General features: G+C 40.1%; 2 protein-coding genes across 3 annotated transcripts; both read right to left on the bottom strand.

The window, feature by feature from the left end:
* Positions 1-162: 162 nt before the first annotated feature.
* On the bottom strand, positions 163-1320 carry adirf (adipogenesis regulatory factor). Its single transcript, XM_068325859.1, has 3 exons — positions 1162-1320; positions 862-924; positions 163-530 (listed from the first exon to the last, which is right to left on the bottom strand). Exons 1-3 carry the CDS (start codon positions 1238-1240, stop codon positions 427-429), a joined length of 246 nt encoding a protein of 81 aa, XP_068181960.1. The 5' UTR covers positions 1241-1320; the 3' UTR covers positions 163-426.
* Positions 1321-1464: 144 nt separating this feature from the next.
* Positions 1465-13110, bottom strand: sncb (synuclein, beta). Of its 2 annotated transcripts, none has more exons than XM_068325857.1 (6): positions 12961-13110; positions 11836-11969; positions 7333-7362; positions 7042-7127; positions 3875-3961; positions 1465-2452 (listed from the first exon to the last, which is right to left on the bottom strand). In XM_068325857.1, the coding sequence occupies exons 2-6, from the start codon at positions 11954-11956 to the stop codon at positions 2423-2425; spliced, it is 354 nt and encodes a 117-aa protein (XP_068181958.1). In that variant the 5' UTR covers positions 11957-11969; positions 12961-13110; the 3' UTR covers positions 1465-2422. The 2 variants fall into 2 exon arrangements, with proteins under 2 accessions (XP_068181958.1, XP_068181959.1); XM_068325858.1 differs by having other exon boundaries at positions 11836-11966.
* Between the last annotated feature and the right edge of the window lie 7179 nt (positions 13111-20289).

Raw genomic sequence — 20289 nt, 5'->3', positions numbered from 1 at the left:
TGGGGAGCTATCAGTCCGCCAAAGGCTATCTTCACAGAGGTGTCCAGGCAATACTGACTGATGATGAGTGCTCTCCACAGCGCACAATAAAGAAGGATGAAGGAGCAACGGCTGACAGCTGCAGTGTGTGTATCAGAATATCACAATTTTTAAAACCCAAGCAACAAGTTCAAATGTGTTTTTATTTCCCAAAATAAGCACATATTGTGAAATCTACAATCCAGCAAGAAACACAGTCACAAAGGTTAGAGAATTAAAAAAAGAAAACAACTTGTAAGGATTTCCTTTCGATTATTAGCTTTATAGACACCTACACATATACTGTCATATCATGTTTGTGTGATGGCAACACATGTTCATGCCAACAGTTTTACTCGTCTGAAGCGTGGATGATGAAGTCGAGTTGCTTCAGTGTTTCAGTTAGAATCATTTGGTGTCCAGTTTCGTTCCAAACTCCTTAATGGTGTTCGTAGCCTTGTCCGCTGCTTTTCCTATGGCTGCTTGAGTCTGTCTTCCAGCTTCTTGAGCAGCTTCAGTGAGTCAAAGCAAAACAGGATACAAAACACTTAGTGCTCCAATAAAACACAGCTGTTAAGGTGAAGGTGCAACTTTATGACTCCTAGCCAACATTTACTGGTTTTATAGTAGTTCACTAAATTATTCTTCATAGTGTTTTTCAGGTCTGAGAGATAAAAACAATATTTAAAAAGTGCAATTTAATGTCAGTTCAGCACTTATATTCCATCCACTATTAGTGTTTTTAACCCTTGAGACTGTTGCCCTCTTGCTCATACCCTATCTGTTCAGAGTGACATTTTTACTGTCACGTCATGAAACTTCATTGCGCAAGCCGCAGTTTACCTGAGTTTGCAGTTTCTTTGGAAGAGTCTGCCACCTGCTGCACGGCCTCTTGAGCTGCCTGCACTAAAACACACCACAGGGACTCACAATGACGGAGCTCAGGAGGAAAATAAACCAGTTATCACTGTTAGTTTTTAAAGTTTCATCACATAAACTCTCAGTAAATGATTTTAACTAAAAAAAAAGCATTTTAAACCTTTGCCAAAGATAGAAAAGTATTGTTTCCCCCCCCAGGAAAGACAAAGCCATTGTGAAAATACGACCTTTTCCCCATCTGCCAAACATCTTAAATATGTGTACCTGCCGTGTCTGTGACTCCTTTCACAGCTGTGTGGCTCGTGCCTTTCAGGCCATCGAGGGACTTCTTGAATGAGGCCATAGCTCCTGTTCCTGTACGTACTGTGTCCACAGATCCAACTGTGGAGAAAGCAGCCAGAGCAGCAATTTAATACCCTGTTTGAGCCAGACACCACCGACCCTGCACTTTCCAGCCGGATTAACTCAAACAAAACTCACCCAAAGAGGCCCAATCAGGCTGGCATCCCAGCTATGGCGTTGTCCTGCCAAGGGCCAACGCTCGCTCAGCAGATTTAACTCATCCTCAATTAAAACTCCCAGACAACAGTGAGCAAAAAAGGACACATGTGAGTACGACTCATAATGGATCATCATGTAGACCAACAGAAACAGAACACTGACTTACAAGAGGTTCACGCTCTGAAGAGTCATCAATGCCGAATGTTACTTTAAACAGGATGAAACAACACTAAAGGCCTCTTTTGTTTTTGCTTTTTTTAACTTTTTATTTACAGAGGAATGTATGTTTGGCTTAACACATAAACCTTTATATTGACAAGTCCTGCAATTTAAAGCACATATTGATATGACAACCATTATGATTTCAAGACATAATATATTGACTTTAACTTGTTAAAATCTTCAGCACACACAAACACGCGCACACACACACAAACATGTATACTCTGTTCATGTCTAACAGATACCTTACTGGAATGATTCACAAGCAACTATAAAGATACAATGTAAAAAAACTCTCACTTCAAAAAATGTTCAAAAGAAATTTCCAAAGAAATGCAAAAATAAAGTACCCACAAACAGGCATTGTCAACACATAAGAGGATATCACTGTTTTTCATATCTGCTTGCAACCGGACATGTAAATTTTTTCCACTCCCAATGTCTCATTGGAAGATGATGAACATCTATTGCACATTTCTAAATACAGATACACACAAGTACAAATTCACAGGCCCAGGCTCTGGTCTCATTTCATTGGGAGGGAGTCAAGGAAATGAGACAGAGGGCGAATCCTACATCTCAATAATACCTACACCCAACACATTACATTAATAACATGACATTTACAATATATAATAGTAAAAGATTTGTCTTGAAGGAAGAACATTTTTCATTGGGAATGCTTTTTGTTGTTTTGATTTTTTTGCATGGGAGTATAATTGTAATAGTTTGGGCATTTGTCCTTTTTGTCGTTAGAAAGATTATTGTGCTGCTGGTTGGATGGTGTCTTGGGCTGATGCTTTTAGGCTTCTGGCTCGTAGTCTTGGCTCTCCTGAAAAAATAAAAAGGGAATTGGAGGGACGAACAGATCAAATATTAAAATCAGAGAACCCCAAGGTTCAAGTCAACAGTCACATCAAACCAAATCCTGCTGAAATTGGCTGACAGACAACATATTTCTCAAGGCCATATGATTTCACAAGGTTTCTCCTAATGGCATGGCGTGATGACGTCACTCCGTTACAGCTGTAGGATCTTCTGATGGGCCAGTATCTGTTTCTGGCCTGCAGAGGGCAGCACACACCCACACCAGACTCAAGGACGTGTCGTGAACGCACCCCCTGCACATAACTCAACACATGCCCCCCCCCCGCAGGAAAAATTAATAAAAACAATATCCAGCTCCAATAATAGCCGATTTTCATCTACATATACTATCTGAAAGGTTTGTCTTTACTCTGCAGCATTCAAATGTCATATCTACAGCAATGCAGGGAGACCCTGACATTACCCACAATGCACGGCAGCTGAGAGCGTCATCACCACACCCATTCAGATAGAGCTTGCACATCACTGGTGTCGCAAAAGATGGGGGAGGGGAGAGAGATGCGGAGGAGAGCAGGGAAAGATGGAGGAGTACTTGGATGGTACAAGAAGCTGCCTTAGCCACTCCGGGGATTTATTCATTTTACTTGAACTAATACAAATCATTAAAGGAGGAAAACAAAAGAAAATCATACAAAATTGACAAAATCATGCTTAACTTCACTTGAATTCTTCCTTCACCTGGGGATGATTCTGAATTTGAAAATTTTCTAAATTTAAAAACTCGTTTATTGATAATGGGGTAAAGCTCGTATATTTTTTCAAAACTCGTGGGTGATTTTGTTAGTGACTGTTATTCATATTTACTTTTATCTAATCAAAATCTGCTTTCATGGCTCTCAGTTTGTCTCGCTCACGTTTGCCAGATTCCAAAAATAACCATTTGCGTTCGACTCACGTTTCTTCCACGCGTGCGCACGCACACACACACACACACACACACACACACACACACACACACACACACATACACACACACACATATGGGTAGGTCGTACTGTATTCACTGTTCTCACTATGTGGCATTTGGCTTGTTAGGGATAATTCATTTCATTTTCAGTGAAAACACACACACACACACACACACACACACACACACACACACACACACACACACACACACACACACACACACACACACGCACACATACAAAACCGTACTGTTTGTGTAGATAAGAGGTGGAGGGTAAATGTGGAGTGCTATTGAAATGCAATACAGCTGAAGTGTGTAACCGACCCGATGAATACTGATGAGGCTCAGTGAATGAGCTCATCGATGGCTCTACAGATTTTTCTCTATAGTTATGTGTGAACAACAGTCAACCAGTACACAAATTTGAGTGTGTATTGTGTCGTGTGGGTTGGTTACCTGCTGGGTCTCATCATATGCCTCTCCTTCTGGGTCCAGCATTGCTTCTCCCTGGCCCTCCATAGCCTCCTGGCCGTACTCCTCCGGCTGCAGTGACAGAGAGAGCAGAGCTAAGGCAACAGAAGACACAATACATATTTGTATTGATGAAATGAAATACTAAGGTTAAGCTCTATACTCTATATTTTTTAACTAAATCCCATCTTATATCTCTAGTGCACCGTTATTAAAGTCAGAGAGCTAAGCGCTTATTTTCAAGAAAAAGAAATACCTTCGGTGGTTTGACAAACACTTAAGTCTGTTTGGAAGGTGTTTCCATTATACCTCGAGAGTGTCAAATATTTAGAATGTGAATGAAAAAAATCTGCCTGCACCACCATCAAATATTGATTTGAATTTCTTCAGCTGCAGTCATAGTCCAAATGTCTTTCCGCTTTTTCCACAATAAAACAAAAATAGTTATATACTAATACTTTCTGTTTGAAAATGAAAAAAGATTAACACAAATTCACATCAGCTACTGGAATCCTTGAAGATATCTACCCTATAACCATCTAGAAAACATGATGAAAAGAATTTGACATAATACAGAATATTATTTGATTCTTGTAAAAGTAACTGAATGTTCTCTAGGAGTGAGACTGCATCAGCATATATACTATAACCTCAACTATGTATTTTAATTAACTATAATCACTAATGTACTAGCATTCTACACCTACTGGTTTAGTAAGTTAGCCTGTGCACAGTGATGATGTTTAACTCAAACACACACAGCTGTGCCTGAGTACAGAGATCCACAAAAGACAAATCAAATTAGCCTTGTTTGCAAGATGCTAATTGTTCAGTAATGGAATATTGAGCTCTGTAATGCATCAGGTAAAGGTAACAGATGAGAGGAAAACCCCAGGGCTAGGAAGGGAAACCAAAAGCAACAAAGAATTTGTCTCTCAGAGCTTCTTTTCCACTTTCTCAAAGCCTTATAATGGACTTTTTGCCAGACATTAGAATTAAAAATCAAGTAGCTTGACATATTGATTCTGTTTAACTACATCAAGTGTAAAGAAATTCCATCTAAGACCTTCCTTCCGCTCCATCATTGTTGCACCGGCCATAACGAACCCTGAAAACAAAGCTAGTGGGTCACAACATATTTATTTTTAAACCCAGCACTAATTAAGTCAATTAGGTCAGAGAAGAACACACCATAATCCTGTGTACTGCATTAAGCTGGTGTGATTGCTTTAAGTCCACCAGCATGATTAGCTTGGCCTTAAAATGCTGCACAATGGAAAACCACAACAAAGACACACCTAATCCAACGGATCATCACCAGAGAATAAGTGAAGAAGAAGATAAGAGTGTGTCTGCCGGATGGCCTGTCTGAATTCTCTCCAGACTCAAACACAAGAGAAGCATTAGCTTCAGACCACATATAAAATGTGATTTTAAATATCATGCTTGAAATTTAAAGTGAAATATTTTACAGCATGAAAGAATGTGTACACGCAGGCTGTTGTTTTTCAAACACATTCAGGATGCAGTTGAACAGAGTAGATGTACAGCATGAGCTACGATTGCACAAAGTGTGTCAGAGTGTGTAAAAAGTTTGACAATCTGTTGTCAAGGTGCTGAAATGAGTAGTTTATCTCTCAGACGGTGCCTTCCGGAAGCCTATTAGAGCAGGCTGTCAGATTTACTAGATTAGTGAGTCAGTGGAGAGGGTCCAGCTATGACGGATGAAGGCTTTGGAAGGATGGGGACGTCCCTGTCTCACTAACACTCTGACAGAGTTAGACCAGATGCTGACATCTGAGGGCAAAAAATCAGTCTATGGGTAAAATGTGTACCCTTCAAATTTCAAAGCCTGGCTGCGTGTTAATTTTTTTACATTCTATGTTTGTGGAAAATCAACTATGTTGTGTCTCTCTCCTCATCTCCGACATGACAGAGTGGACACAAACCCCCCGCCGAGCAGCATCACTGCATTTGTGCATCTCCAACACTCGTCTCCCCCTATTATTCTCATTTGTTCTTGTGTTGTGGTTCTGATTCTGCGTTGTGTAGTTTGTTTGTTTTTTTAGAAATCCGGACATCGTCTGGTTTAAGCAAGGAGACTTTATCTCATCCTGTGCACATCTTCTCCAGGCTTACCCCGTGGGCAGCTCCTTCTTCATCACCCACCACAGAAGTTCAATTTTTTCTCTTCAAAATAAAAGCATATATGCTTCTTCTACCCAAAACTTCAAAATACACACAGACGTGTTCATCATACAGCGCATCGACACGTCACAGCCACAGTTGTCTCTGAGCACCTCAGTGTGTCAGGCTTCAAACCTTGGATACTTTACTATTGATAAAGCAAATGCTAGTGAAAATAGTGTTAGTGGTGACAATCTCTCTGATGACACCGCTGACTCTCACCAACAATAATTCCTCCTCCTCCTTTGCTCTAAAGATAAGCTACACGCTACATGCTATAGTACCGTACGGTGGATTATCATCAACAGCTGATTTAAGTATAAAAAGCAAAAGCTCAGCGTGCATAAACAAATCTGAAATCAAAACATTGTGTGAATTCTATTGATGCTTATCAGTAGATACTGTAAATACACCTATGTATTTAATTGATATAACATGAACGTGCTTTTGTTGATTTTCTAGTGATTTTAAGAGTCCAATATTTGTGGCAGACAGACGTAAGTCGAGTAAAATGATATAAACTTAATTTTTATTTTTCTGCGTATTTTTTCTTGAAAACCAAAATATAATCAAGAACAACTTAACTCGAAACAACCTGTACCTGTATTATATTATGGCTCCAGCTCCCCACGACAGCTGAGAAAGGGGTAGAAGATGAATGAACGTTTTCTTTTTATGTCCTGTAATTCTTTCTGATGAGTGTTAGGGAATTTTATTCCATAAAATTAAATAAATAAATAAAAACCTGAGCTTGCACTTTACTTCTTTCGCATCATGTCGACCACCTCTAATGTGACTGTGTAACTAAGGTCAACTGATTTCCTGAAGTTGTGACTGAACACGACTCAAAGATCTGCTAACAGGAACACAGTGAGGATACTAAGCCAGTGTGTTATCCTTCACTGTAGGTGCCAACAGGGAGATAATGATAATGATGGTGAGAATGATGAGGATGCTCTACGTACATTCATGTCAGTTGGGAACTCGTCCTTTTTCACCAGGCCGGTGGCTGCAACGATGTTTCCGACGGCTCCGGTGGTCTTCTCAGCCACTGCAGGAACACAAACATCCAAAACACACATGATCAAAATCCTGTGTGTCATGTTAAACCCACATTATTTCTCAATTGACTGCTGCACACGAGGACCACTAACACCCTCCTATCAACGTCATGAATTTTCCATTTCCCAGTGTCTTGTCAGTGTAAAAAAATTACAATTTTTACCACTGTAGAAATCACATTCAGGAAAACTCACCTGTGCCCACGCTGTCTTTGGCCTTGTTACCTATAAGAACAAAGAAAGACATTGTTAGAAAAGCTTTGGCTACTTTGAGATTGACATTTTGGACTTCAAAATAAAGTCCTTTTATTTTGGATATTTGACATTTTCCTGACCACAATTGAAGCACCACTATCATTCAGTTTGAAACAATTCAATGATTCTATGCTGTGTGAATGTTATCCTGCTTTAAAGTTTGTTAAAAAATGTATTCTGTCTGAGCGATCTGCTCTTTTCCTACTAGGGCAAATGTCATCTACCTGGCAGCATGATTCATTAAGCATTAATGCTGCAGTAGCCCAACAGGGTGAAGAGCTGCTGCCTCCTGTTCATGTCTGCTCATTTGATAAAATATTAAAATAAAATATAATTAACTGCCTGAAAAACCAACATCCAATTAGTTTTCATGATATTAATGAAATATTAATTTGTTTTTACTCATAGTAAGCCACAGCTTCAGAGACACTGCAGATCAATCATGGCTGCAGTGTTTTAGTTTCTCTGTTCTGCGACTCTAAGGATACAGACGAACTGGACTGTTCAATTATACCACCTCTGGCAGATATCATCAATCTGCGCTCTGCTTCAATGAACCATTTGGCCAATGTCCTGCTTCTAATCACTCAAACCATGTCATCATCTCTACTGTGTACCAGTAACATGGTGCATTGGTCCTCGAGGGCCTTTAAAAGCCAGACGGAGGAGATACATCATGACAAAGTCGAAAACAACCATGACAAAAGGACAGCCTGAAAGCAGAACATGCATTGAAGTGATGTAAGAGTTTAAGCAAAAGCAGCTGGCACGTTGTTCAATAACGCCAAAAGATAAATGCTGTGGGTAAGAACCCAGCAATCAATAATTACAAGTTGTTGCTGTGCTATTTAAGTGCTGCTGCTTTAAGCTTGTTGTTGTCCAGTAGCAAAGAAAAGCTTAGCTCTGGTAAAATAATGTTCCTTTCAGTATTTTTGAGAATGTTTATTATATTGAAAAAAAAAATTTTTGTTATTAAAAAAAAGATTTTTTTTTTAAAACTTTACTTTGGAAGTAAAAAAATAAAAAAATACCAGAAGGAGATGAATGGGATGTGACTTCATTCATATCAAGTACCGAAAACTTTTTACATGCAGTCATATCAACTTTTGAAAATGGTCAAAAGGACATATAAAATAAACACATTTTACAAATAAATTCCTTAAATATATAAAAGTATCATGAAATAAATTAAAACTAAACATGAGAGCTATCTGATTTGTAGTGCATTTTCACGAACAGCTAAATACACTTTGACTGCTACAGTATTCCGCTGTATCACAGTATTGTACGTATGCTGCAGAACAGACGTTAATGACTTCCCTGTGACATTAAATGGCATCTAATACATTAGAGTTTTTGCATCTTTATCTCTTCCCTCTGCTTCATGCAGAATGTCTGCTCATCTCTGGTGGGTGGGCGGTCTGCAGCTGCAGCAGCTGTCAAAAGGTGGGCCACAGGCCTATCAGATCACTCTCACCCCTCCTCCAAGAGGGGTCTTCAAACAAATCATATCCAGCTTTCTAGGGCACCGCCATGCTCAACAAGCAGCGAGCATAAGCACGGAGATGCCACAGAAAAGCTCCTTTGCCTCTCTGACCGTCACAGTCAAATGATTGTAACTTGACGTGTTTGACTCTGGGATACGGCATTAACAACAGTAGGAGTCTATACACCAATTTTGGACGAATTAAGGACTACGTCAAGACTGAAGAAAGAATGAATGATGTTTACACTGCTGAGGATGTTAACACTGCATATGACTATCTCACTGATAAAATAGAATTGTACATAAATAAATAAATAAATAAAATAAAAAGAAAATAAAAATAAAAAGAATTGTACAATTTGCATTGTCCAACGACGAGAAAATGTATCTAAACGAAAAAGGTGCTAAGAAACCATGGATGACGTCGTCATTGATCAATGCCTGTCGGAAAAAGATTACATTATATAAAAAGTTTGTTAAACAAAGAACAGAACAAGCAGAAGCTAAATACAAAAAATATAGAAATAAGTTAAATGTTATAATACGAACATGTAAGAAAGAATATTGAAATTGATTTGTGACATGCAATGTATGAATTGGCTGACAATGTGCTGTAAAGAGAGAGATGTTGACGATTTAGGGGATGGGAACCTTACAAGCCAATGGCTTCTACCCGTCAACCCTTTTTTTTTCCTTTCGGATGTTGTTGCTGATGTCTCAACACTGATGAAAGTGAAGTCTGTTATAATAACATGTCTGGAAAGAAGAAAATAAACTGAATAAACATAAATAGATAAACTTTATAAATACAGACATGCAGTAGTTTCCGCCCAAAACATACCGCCTCCAGATCAATGGTCTGAGCTGGCGACTTCAGCTCTGCTAGAGCTAATGCTGAAAATTCTGAACCTCTGACAACAGCTCAGCAACTAACACAATGAATGTTGGTAGTAGATGACAGGTTCCAGGTACCAAGTCCAGCTCGGGGTCTCCTGAGTCATTCAGCCTCCACCCACTCACCCCCAACACACCAATGAGGCTGACATAACAGCTGTCTACTGTGAAAACTATACTAAGAAAATGTGTGGATATACAGTCAGTAAAAACATACGAAAACTTAATAAAAAAATGCTACTTATGTTATGCTACTACTGATGACAGTAACATATTGATTGTTTGTGATCTAATGGAGCTGGATATAAGCAAACAGTCTGACTACAACCACAGGAACTATTTAAACCACAAGATTAACAGCACAACAATAAGTGCAATTAATTTAATAATCATGAATAAAAATAAAATTATTAGCAGCCCTAGACACATTAAAACCCAACAATGGGACTCAGATTATGTTCTCTAAAATAGAGTCACCATCCGTTTTTATGGACCATGTAATAATTGTTTAGGTGATAAACTTGTTAACATTAGCTAGTATACAATCAAACAATACAATTTTATTAATGATTCTGCTGAAAAATAATCAATTACTGGCCAGTAGCACAGATGGTTAATTCATGCACATCACACTCCTCAGAAATGAGGCATAAAAGAGACTAATATGACAATGGGACCAGTACTAACCGTGATCTCATCCACAACATTATTTTAACACACGACATCGCCAAACTTGAGGTAAGATTGCATTTCTTTTGTACTTTTAACACACTGTTTGTTAACCTTCAGGACTCCATCATGTGTATTACCTTCACCAAGGCTGTTTGTTTGTTTGTCTGTTAGCAGGATTACACAAACACTATTAGACGGATTTTAATGGCAGTTGGCAGACGGGCCAGGCCTGTAGCAGGAAACAACCCATTAGGGGTTTGGACTGGATCCAGATAAAGCGGCGAAGCCGGGACTTCTTGTTCCACTTTATCACCATTTTCAAAATGACTCATAAACCAGGATTACAGAGTGGAAGGGAGGTGATGCATGTTCCATCAAATTTCGGAGGGAATCTGGTAAAGGAATGGATCCATATTTTTTTAAAGATCTCTTCAGCATTTCTTAATCATCCATGAACTACACATTCAATTTCTGTGACTTGCAAATACTTATTGGTATTTGCATTAGGGTTTAATGTAATTAATGGGACCTGTTGGACCTGGACATGTACTGTATGTGATCTGTTGAGTGTCCTACTTTGAATAAAGCATGATAGAGACAGAAATGTGTGCGCTTGTCTGAGATGGTGTCCATTGCTAATTAGACTGCGTTGTCGGCCTTCTGTCTGTTTGTCACCAGGGGCTGATTCTAGATGGAGACTGTTTTGCAATCTGGTGCTCTCCAATGCTTGGCCATGTGGCGAGAGTCGTTCCCACCATCCTGCTGCCCCACCCCCACCCCTACTCCTGCCTGTAACCCAGTCAAGCCAGGCATGAGGCCGAAAGGACATTCAGAGCCATGAAGTGCAGTATCATCATCTAAAGGACCCCTTATACTGGGCTATTCCTTATGAAGCTATTGGTAGCTAGCAGCTATTATTGGGTAGTGTTGGTGTACAGGGGAAAATATTTCTACTGCATATTTCAAATACTAAATGATTTTTCATGAGAAAAACACCTATGTAGATCAAATCAGGATGACTGAAACATGTAGTTACAGCTACTATGTTTCATTTTGTATCTATTCTGTTGCACATTTGTTGTAATGTATGTCATAAATATATTTAGATTAGTAAAGCGTAATTCATAAAGGTGAAGTGCTGTCATCTATATTACAATGACAGATAAACACCTTTAAAGTTACACAATGAATTCAAACTGCTGGTTTATTTTATGTCTATAGGGAACTATATTATTGTCCTACTAAAGAAATTGATGATGTGGTTTTACCACTTCTTCCAGGTCAGACAGGAATGCTGCATTAACGTATCTCTGTAGGTTTTAGCCAAAGAGCGATCATATCCCCGGTGGACCTGTGTATGAGGTGCATGTCAATGAATCTGATCATCTTACCTACAAACATAACTCCTTCTTTAGTCTTCTCAGCTGCCACTGCAACTCCTTCCTTGGTCTTCTCTGCGGCCACAGCCATCCCTTCTTTCGCTTTGGACAAACCCTTCATAAACACATCCATCTTGGCCAAGCTACTGGGGAGAAACAAACCACAGTTGCTGTCAGACAAAGAACAGACGAACTGTAATACCTCACGTTATCACCGAGCACCTATGAGTAGTAAATGCTCATATATTACAACCAACCTTTTTGAATGGAAGTACGTAATGTGCTTGCATTCAAAAAAGGACTTGAGGGTGAAGAAGGTAGCAGCGCCCCTTGTGGTGGATTTTGTGAACTGCAGCCCAGCTATCAGGCTGTAGTAAAAACCCTGTTCATTCACGCGTTCATACCAACCCTTTTTTTCCCTTTTTTTTGCAACCCGTCAAAACATGAAATATTTAAAAATCCCAATATTTCAATGAGATAGTTAATTGTGGAAGCGCTCATTAATTATTGCGCGCTTGTAACGCGCCTGTCGGTGATGGCTGCGCCTGGGAAGAGGCGCAGGGCCCGTTTAGAACAGCACATTCGGCTACTGGAAGGTGGCATCTACTGCAAGAGCTACACAACGTTGCTGGGGGAAGGGAGGCACGATGCACGCCGTGATTTCTGCGCCCGTCACGGTTTGAACCGAGAATCTTGTAGATATGGTCCGATTTTGTTCGGTCACACGCAGAAAAGGAAAATAAATAAATAATCAAAACGCAGCAGCCAGCTTACAAGATTACAAGCTAAAAGCTTCAATTTCATCCTTGCATTAAACACCATTCCTTCTGAATTCTCATCCTGGATGCTGCAGGTCATGCTTTCTATTACTGTAGGTACCATTACTGACGGTGTCTAGTCATTTCTCACGTTTGCATCCGCGCCTTAATGAACATCTCACCTTAGCTTTTTCTTAAACACAACTTGAACGATCGGATCGGCTGGTAAAAAAAAAAGAAAAAAGCGCACTGATATGTTTGGAAACAAGAGTCTTCATCTGACGACGCTCTAATGCTTGACCATCTCATGGTGGTGACCTCTACATAATAATAATAAAAAATAAAAATAAAGCATCGGGAGGAACACAGGAGGACTCACCTATGTGCAGACAGCCTTCAACCTGTCCCCTGATGGTTCCGGCGCACAGTCGAGACAAACTAACGTCTAAACGGAACGTATTTTCAAATGATCACTATAGGTGGGCCTTCCTCGGGCTGATCTCCACTAACAGGGACGTCCCCCTTTACAGTGCGGCTGAGAATATCACGCCCCCCCCTCCTCCTCCTCCTCCTCATCCTCTTCCTCCCTGCCGCCCCCACTACCATCACTACCTCCCTCCCCACCACTCTTGATCACCCCAGGATGTAAACTGGTTCAAGGAGATTCACAGAATCACCTTTCCCACGCGTTCACCACGAACAATGACATCATTTATTCAAGATGAGAATATGAAATCTGGTATAATCAATGAATCCTGCTGAAAACAGTTTTTCTTCTTCTTAACCCACTTGACTCACTTGGAGTCCATTTTGGATATACTTTCCTGCTTCCAGTCTCTATCCCACTGAAAACTTGTTTTAATGGCTGCCATAAAGTTACATAAGTGGTTTCCCATTTAAGTGAGGAGCGTTTAATTTATTTGAGGTGACCCAATTAGAGAAATAGCTCTTAAACTGTTGAGATGCTCCAACCTCTGAAATATCAACAAGTTTATCGTATTGGAGATTCGTTTCCACATTCCAATCTTTTTTTTCTTGTTCCTGGGAAGAATTATTTTAAATTTCCATGTCAAAAACTAAACGACACTAAAGAAAAGAAGGAGCTTTTGTTGTTGAAGCTCATCTGACATATGGTAAATGTATAGGACATTAATGATAAATCAATCAGCTTCTAATTATGGATAAGTATTTTGTTTGTGTCTCATGAAATAATGTCAAGAATCAGTTTTTGGTTTGAGAAGCAGATCCACTGTATTTTTTATTTTTTATTTAATCTTTACAACGTGCAATATTCTTTTTTCTTCTTTATTTGCATGAAAAGCACAAAGAAAATGAGTCGGTGTGAATATCTTACTGACCTTAAATGACAAAAGTACAGATTCTATGTTCTCCCTTCAAAAAGTAACTAAAATAGGATCTGCTTTGCTTATTCCCCCCCCCCCCCCAGCCAATCAGTGGAGACCTCAGATCTAATCACGATTTGAGGCGAGTAGGAACGGTCCCGCCGGGGCCAAATGCGCGCCACGCGTTCTGCTGTGGGTTCGTCCTGCGTGGCGCTCACACCTTCACGATCGTCTTCTCGTTTCCCCTCGATCCACGGAGAGGATCTGAGGGTTACCTACAACCCTCCGTCTTTTACCCCTCGACGTGTAGTGACGTCATCGTCGTTGTAGTGGGCGAGTGATTGCGAAATCTTCCTCCACCCGTGACGCACACCCTCCCACTTTGAGGAAACCCCAGATACCAAATCCCACCCCCCCCTTGACTTAGCGAGTTTCATCTGGTCTGTGTCAACGCGAGTGGGAAAACTGGGACACACGCAGGGGAAGTGATGCTGCGCCCCCCCCTCCCCCAATTAAAACATCAAATATAAAGGAATCAAAACTATACCGATCACACCCCCACGCATCCCGCATTACGGGGAGGAAATACACTTTGATTTTTTTTTCTCTCCTACGGATTTGAATGGAAACGGAATCAACAGCAAGCCTATCCATGTCATTCATTCACCAACTCCACACAGTTCGGTCTGATTCGTGACACACATCAAACTCATCTAATCCACGCTTTAGTGCTGACAGACACGTCACAATGTCAGACTATGTACAGCAATTCAGATTAACTACATAAAATTGATCAGGCAAATACACACAGGAAATGAAAACAAAACAAAACCCCCCCCCAATAAACACAAGGTACTGTGTGCATCACTTAAGGGGAAAGAAACTGTGATGTGAAAATGTATGCTGCCCACTGGTGTTCGGTGTGGAGCAGGTGTCTCTGTCCACGGTGCTGATCTGTTTCAGCAGGCATCACGCAGGGCTGTAGGAGGAGGCGCAGGAGCACAGTGGTTTTATTTGTTTCCTTTTGACAGGAAACCTCTACCGTTAGTTTAGTTTTAATTAAATGCTCTATTTTCCAAATAAATTCGACTCACAGGTGCAAAAAAACCCCGCTTGACCGTTCCTGTGAGCCAATGCCTCCCTCTGGTGGCCTTTTTGAGTATAGCAGCCAAATGTTTTACATTCTCATCATCCTCACCTATAAATCTTATGAAAAATGTTATGAAATGAATCAATCCTCATTAATTAGCGCAACAACATCAAGGACGGAAAAACATTCTAGACAGATTTCCTGGTCAAAAACAGGAAATGTGTTATTTATGTACTGATCTATATTCATAGAGAAAACAGAAATAGAGAAAACAGAAAGGTCAGCGTGCAGATGTGGTTGGCATTAAAGTTTTTTAAAACTGCAGGGCAATATTATGCTGACTATTATGCTCTGTTAAAAGCATAAAATATTGTTGCTTTTTAAATATTCCTGTAGCTTTTATAGCAGTCCATTATCATGGATGTTTTTTTAATTAAAATAAAGTGGTATGATTTTAGAGCTCAGAGGTTTGAAAAATATTATTAGCAATGATTTGTAGTATTCAGTTATCATTATTAAAGAAATATCAATAATAATACAAGCAATGGAACTAGGCAACTAACCTTACCCTAACCAACTATCTGATATTTAAAATATAATGCAAATTTGAAATATACTGATAGCTTCACCTTTTGGACCAATTCAACATGGAGCTATCCTGATTTAAATCTCACATTTAGAATCACATGATGCTGCTGAAATGAATCCACAGAAAACAGGCTGTTTACAGACTCATTGAGCAGCAGGATATCCTCCTCCTCAAAGGAAAATTCAAACATTCATTGGCCAAGTTCTAGATTTGTTGCCAAGCTCAATTCTTTAAGTCCCCAAAGGGGAAAAGGTGCCAAATCTAGTGACACAGTTGTAAAACTAGGGTGGATCTCAGGCAGCTCCTTTCGTCACACATGCTTGTTACAACAATTTATGTCAGGCAAGTCAGTAGGTAACAGACATATTTCTCAGAGACTTTAAGAATGACTCACAAAGTCAGTTTATTAATTTCAAAGCACTTTATATGTATTATCTACAGCCCACAAATGTAATTTCACACTGATATCAGATTGGTTTCCAGCTATAATCATTCACTCAAGACAGATTTTGTGGTTTATCTTATTGTATAACACACACCCTAACAGGCATGAGAACAGTTCTAGTTTGATAGGTTCACATCGGTGCCTGTGGTGCCAACGATAATGCTACAGTAAGCTTAAATACATACATGATAAGGCACACAGGTCTCCTCTGTGTAATGTCATGCACACTAGCAGTAGAGATATCCACCAATGTTTGCAAAAATATTGTGATTTAATGTAAAGACTATAAATATGTTTGTGGAATATGGTCGTAGGTGTAGTTTTGTGATGTGAAAATGAAATTATTCTATGTAAAATTAAAGAAATTCTTAGTCAGGTGGTCAACACTAAATACATGTCTGTCAGTAATAGACTGATTTTTTTTCGTTTCGTTTACTTTGAGTTATTTGGAAATATTTGATCATTTTAATGATGTTTGCTATGATGATCATAAGTTATTGCTATTTCACATCTATCAAATCAAATACTGAGCTGAATTAATGCTGAGCAGATGCTTCATTTAAAGATCAAACAATAAGTTTAGACACTGCTGAACATCACACAATTTTCTTTAGAAATGATTGGTTAAATTGCACGAATTAATAGTAGTCTGACTCTTGAAAACTTCCATTATTGTCCCGATACCTCACAGAAAAGATGCTCAGTCTTCATCATGTTACCAAGTTGAGCCTTTTGAAAATAACCTTTTACAGATTTAACTAAAGATTCGCTTTTGCTATTTGCAATTACCCTCCCAGGAAAAACAGTGGAAGGAGGGAAGGAGTGTGACCAATAGTCTTGAGTGATTAACACGCAGCATGTACGGTTGCAAAATGTTCTGTCATTGCCAACTATTAACATTTGAATTCAAAGTGACACATAAGTTATCTGCACCCAGACCAGCAGAGGGGGGGAGGGGGGTGGAATTGTAGAGCCTAAATACCCAGCTCCACTAAACCCCAATAATAAAAAGATAATTGTAGCTGCACTGAGGCAAAGCAGCAGCGGGTGGGAGGAAGTGCAGCAGGTAGAGGTCCATTAGCAGGAGGAATGACAGCAGCCACAGGGAAGCTAAATCAGACCCAGTTAAACATCAGAGCAGGATGCACCTCTGTCTGGTGATATCAGTGTCCTGACATCTGACCAGGGGACACGGCAGGAGCCAGAGGGGAGATCAACAAGGTGAGTAATGGACTCTGATTAGGGAATGTGTCAAACCACTGCCACTACAGAGAGATCATTGCTGAGTGAGCGTTTTCTACCATATAACAGTTTAGTGCTGAGCCTCTAATGGGTTGTGTTTCTATATAACAATCAGCGTTTGAGCTGTGTGATATTTGAAAGGCTTCTCAGCCTCTCAGAATACGAGCTCGATGGACTGCTGCAAAAGAGGATAGTTTTACAAGTTGTTGGCCAGTTCTTAAAATGGTAATGAGTATGGGTATATCTGAAGGCGCAACGTTCACAGCCCCAGAGAGCCAAAAATAAAGATGATTCACAGTGCGTTATACTCCGGGAAATAAATTGTGACGTAAAATGTGTTCTGCTCTAAAATCGCTAGCGCAGTCAGATTTCTCTGGGCTGTGGTCCCATCAGCCCCCAGTGAGCCCTTCCATTATCTATCATGGTTTCTTTACAACCCAAACCCCTTTTCCTTTCATAGATCCATTGAGTGGAGTCAGTCAGCCACGGCAAGTATTATATAATCACCATCAATCTGAGTTATAAAATCTTGACAAGGACCAAGGCCTTACTACAGTTGAAATTTAGAGCTGTTGAGATTACAAGTCGCCTCCCAGTGGCATGTATACCATTTGCCTGCTGCAGCTCAGAGAAAATAAAAAACTGCTTGTGAGGGACTTTAGATCTAACTTTTACTCCTTCTTTCCCAGCGCTCACTGACTGCTACATTTACTGCAATGAGATTGCATTACTATTTTGTAATCTGTAGTAATCCGTGAGAAAAAAGAGAGACCTCCTGTCTTCAGGTCTGTGAATATTCCTGACATTCTAAAGACTGATAAACAAAACGGTGAAATACCTCTGTGTGCCAGTAGCAGGCAGCAGAGACCGTGTTTCTTCTTCAAGGGTGTAATTACCATTCACAGCACAAACGGGGTGTGTATGAGCCGCAGGCATGCGCAAATCCACACAGCTGAATGCATACACACTCAGAAATACATACCTGAGTACCTGAGTGTGGCTGTGAGTCATCAGTAATCAGACATACAATCTCTGTCTCCATGCATAGTTGCCAAACTCACAGTTTATTATCCGCAGCCAAAATGGCTCAGGATGAACTCTCACCTCACATTTCAGATGGGTGTGTGTTTTCACAAGAAACACCCAAACATCACTGAATATCACAATGTGTACAAAGTTGGATTTGTGTGTTGTGTTTGTATTTGTCAAAAATAGTGCAGAATGATGTATTGTCTCTGAAGAACACCCAGTCTCTAGATGATGTGAGTTAATCTATGTAAATTCCTTGTTAACATATTTGTTTTAGCGATCCTTTATCCACTGTATACATTATAAACACTGGGAGCATACATACAGTCTATCGTCTGCTAATGGAACTCTCCTGTGGGTATAATAATGGATGCAACAAAGTTAAAGGCATTATGTTAATTGTACGTACAAAGTGCTCAAAGCTATTCTCCATCTTCTTTATGCATGAAGGCTTGATTCACTGACTCTGTGAGAAAACACGTTCACCAGCGGTTCAATTTGATATACAGCAACTGAATGTCAGCCAAGATGTACAGATTAACAACAAGACATACTGGAAGCAATCTGACAATTACGCCATAGCACTTTGTTAAACTGTCTCAAGGCTGACTGCGTGAACAAATCCTTGTGGTTTTTGCATGGCTGCAATTGTAATTTCCTCAAAATGTCATCCTCACAGAAAAAGGGAGCCCATTTTTCTGTTATCTGTGCAATTTTTTTTTTTTGGCAGTCATATAAAACCTTCAGCTGGCTTGTTGCCTGTACAGTTATCTGCTATTAATGTTGATGCGTAATTGCATTACATAATCTGTTATTCGGTCTTTAGGAGTCAAACAGCTGTGGCTATTGGCTGTCTGTGCTGTGCGCAGAGTCAAGCACTCTCCTTCAGTGCTGCCAGACAGCAGCCCAATTTGATGCCATATCATCTTGACTTTTTCTCGCTGCTGCAGCCCTTGCATGTATTTTTTCAATGAACTATAAGATTTTAAGTCCGGGGTGATTTGATCCAGTCAAATTCTTTTTTATCAGACTGCTCCTAATTTAAACACAGCCGTTGTACAATGTCATCAGTGACAGACTGAGAAATCAATCTCTGTTACTGAGAGAGTGGGCGAGACAGAGAGAGAGACAGAGAAAGAGAGAGAGAGAGAGAGAGAGAGAGAGAGAGAGAGAGAGAGAGAGAGAGAGAGAGAGAGAGAGAGAGAGAGAGACAAAGGTAGAGAGAGGGTGACAAGCCATTGCAGCAAACGTCTGCCCATTGGTCGCCCAGCAGATGGTAGTGCAGCATCGCACAGGACCATCTCTGAGAGCTGGAGGAAAATGGTGCAGGAGACAAGCCTGTCTGAAAATTAACGCTGCAGGTTCTGAGGTGGAAACCCTAATGGGATAACGGGATAATATCTTACCTACACCATCATTGTGCAAGGCAGCACATTTAAAAAGTGACAGAATCACGAATGACAGCAGTATTTCTTTCAACATCTTCCATATGGTTTACCCCGGGGGACGATTAAAAGTGGAGCACGTTGATGGCCTGGGTGCAATGAATGTATGTGCGTATGGCTGCAGTTTGGAATGGAGTCACTTACATAAATGAAGCCAGGATTGAGTGCAATAGTATTCAAACTGCAGATTAAATACTTTATACAGCAGCGGCAAAGACGCAGTTGAGTTTACATAGAGGAAATAAGGCGCAGAGCAAATATTGAATGTGTTTACACGTGATAAGTAAAATCGCTTCACAAAGACTCCATTTGCATCACAGAGACATGGTTCGTGGCGGGATTTGTGATTTCTCTGTGCCTTATTGTGCCTCATGTTGGCAGGTGATATCCTATGAACTCTCATGTCAAACATAAAACACCCTGTACCTGCACCAAGACTGAAACACTGCTATTTCAATTTTGCCACGCAGTAAAGTCTCTGCCGAGGTGAGATCAAACCACCTGATTCATCCCAGCTTCCCGATG

This window comes from Antennarius striatus, chromosome 10 (genome assembly GCF_040054535.1).
Source record: "Antennarius striatus isolate MH-2024 chromosome 10, ASM4005453v1, whole genome shotgun sequence".
In the NCBI taxonomy this organism is placed as follows: domain Eukaryota; kingdom Metazoa; phylum Chordata; class Actinopteri; order Lophiiformes; family Antennariidae; genus Antennarius; species Antennarius striatus.
The sequence above is the reverse complement of the archived record's forward strand: the minus strand, read 5'-3'. Positions and strand labels throughout refer to the sequence as shown.

Excerpts from the sequence above, each read along its gene's own strand:
- adirf (XM_068325859.1), bottom strand. The coding sequence starts at position 1,240 with ATGGCCTCATTCAAGAAGTCCCTCGATGGCCTGAAAGGCACGAGCCAC. Across the intron at positions 925-1,161 it reads AGGAGTCACAGACACGGCAG|TGCAGGCAGCTCAAGAGGCC; the intron begins GTACACATATTT and ends GGTGTGTTTTAG. Across the intron at positions 531-861 it reads CAAAGAAACTGCAAACTCAG|CTGCTCAAGAAGCTGGAAGA; the intron begins GTAAACTGCGGC and ends GACTCACTGAAG.
- sncb (XM_068325857.1), bottom strand. The coding sequence starts at position 11,956 with ATGGATGTGTTTATGAAGGGTTTGTCCAAAGCGAAAGAAGGGATGGCT. Across the intron at positions 3,962-7,041 it reads AGTTCCCAACTGACATGAAT|CCGGAGGAGTACGGCCAGGA; the intron begins GTACGTAGAGCA and ends CTGTCACTGCAG. Across the intron at positions 2,453-3,874 it reads CATATGATGAGACCCAGCAG|GAGAGCCAAGACTACGAGCC; the intron begins GTAACCAACCCA and ends TTATTTTTTCAG.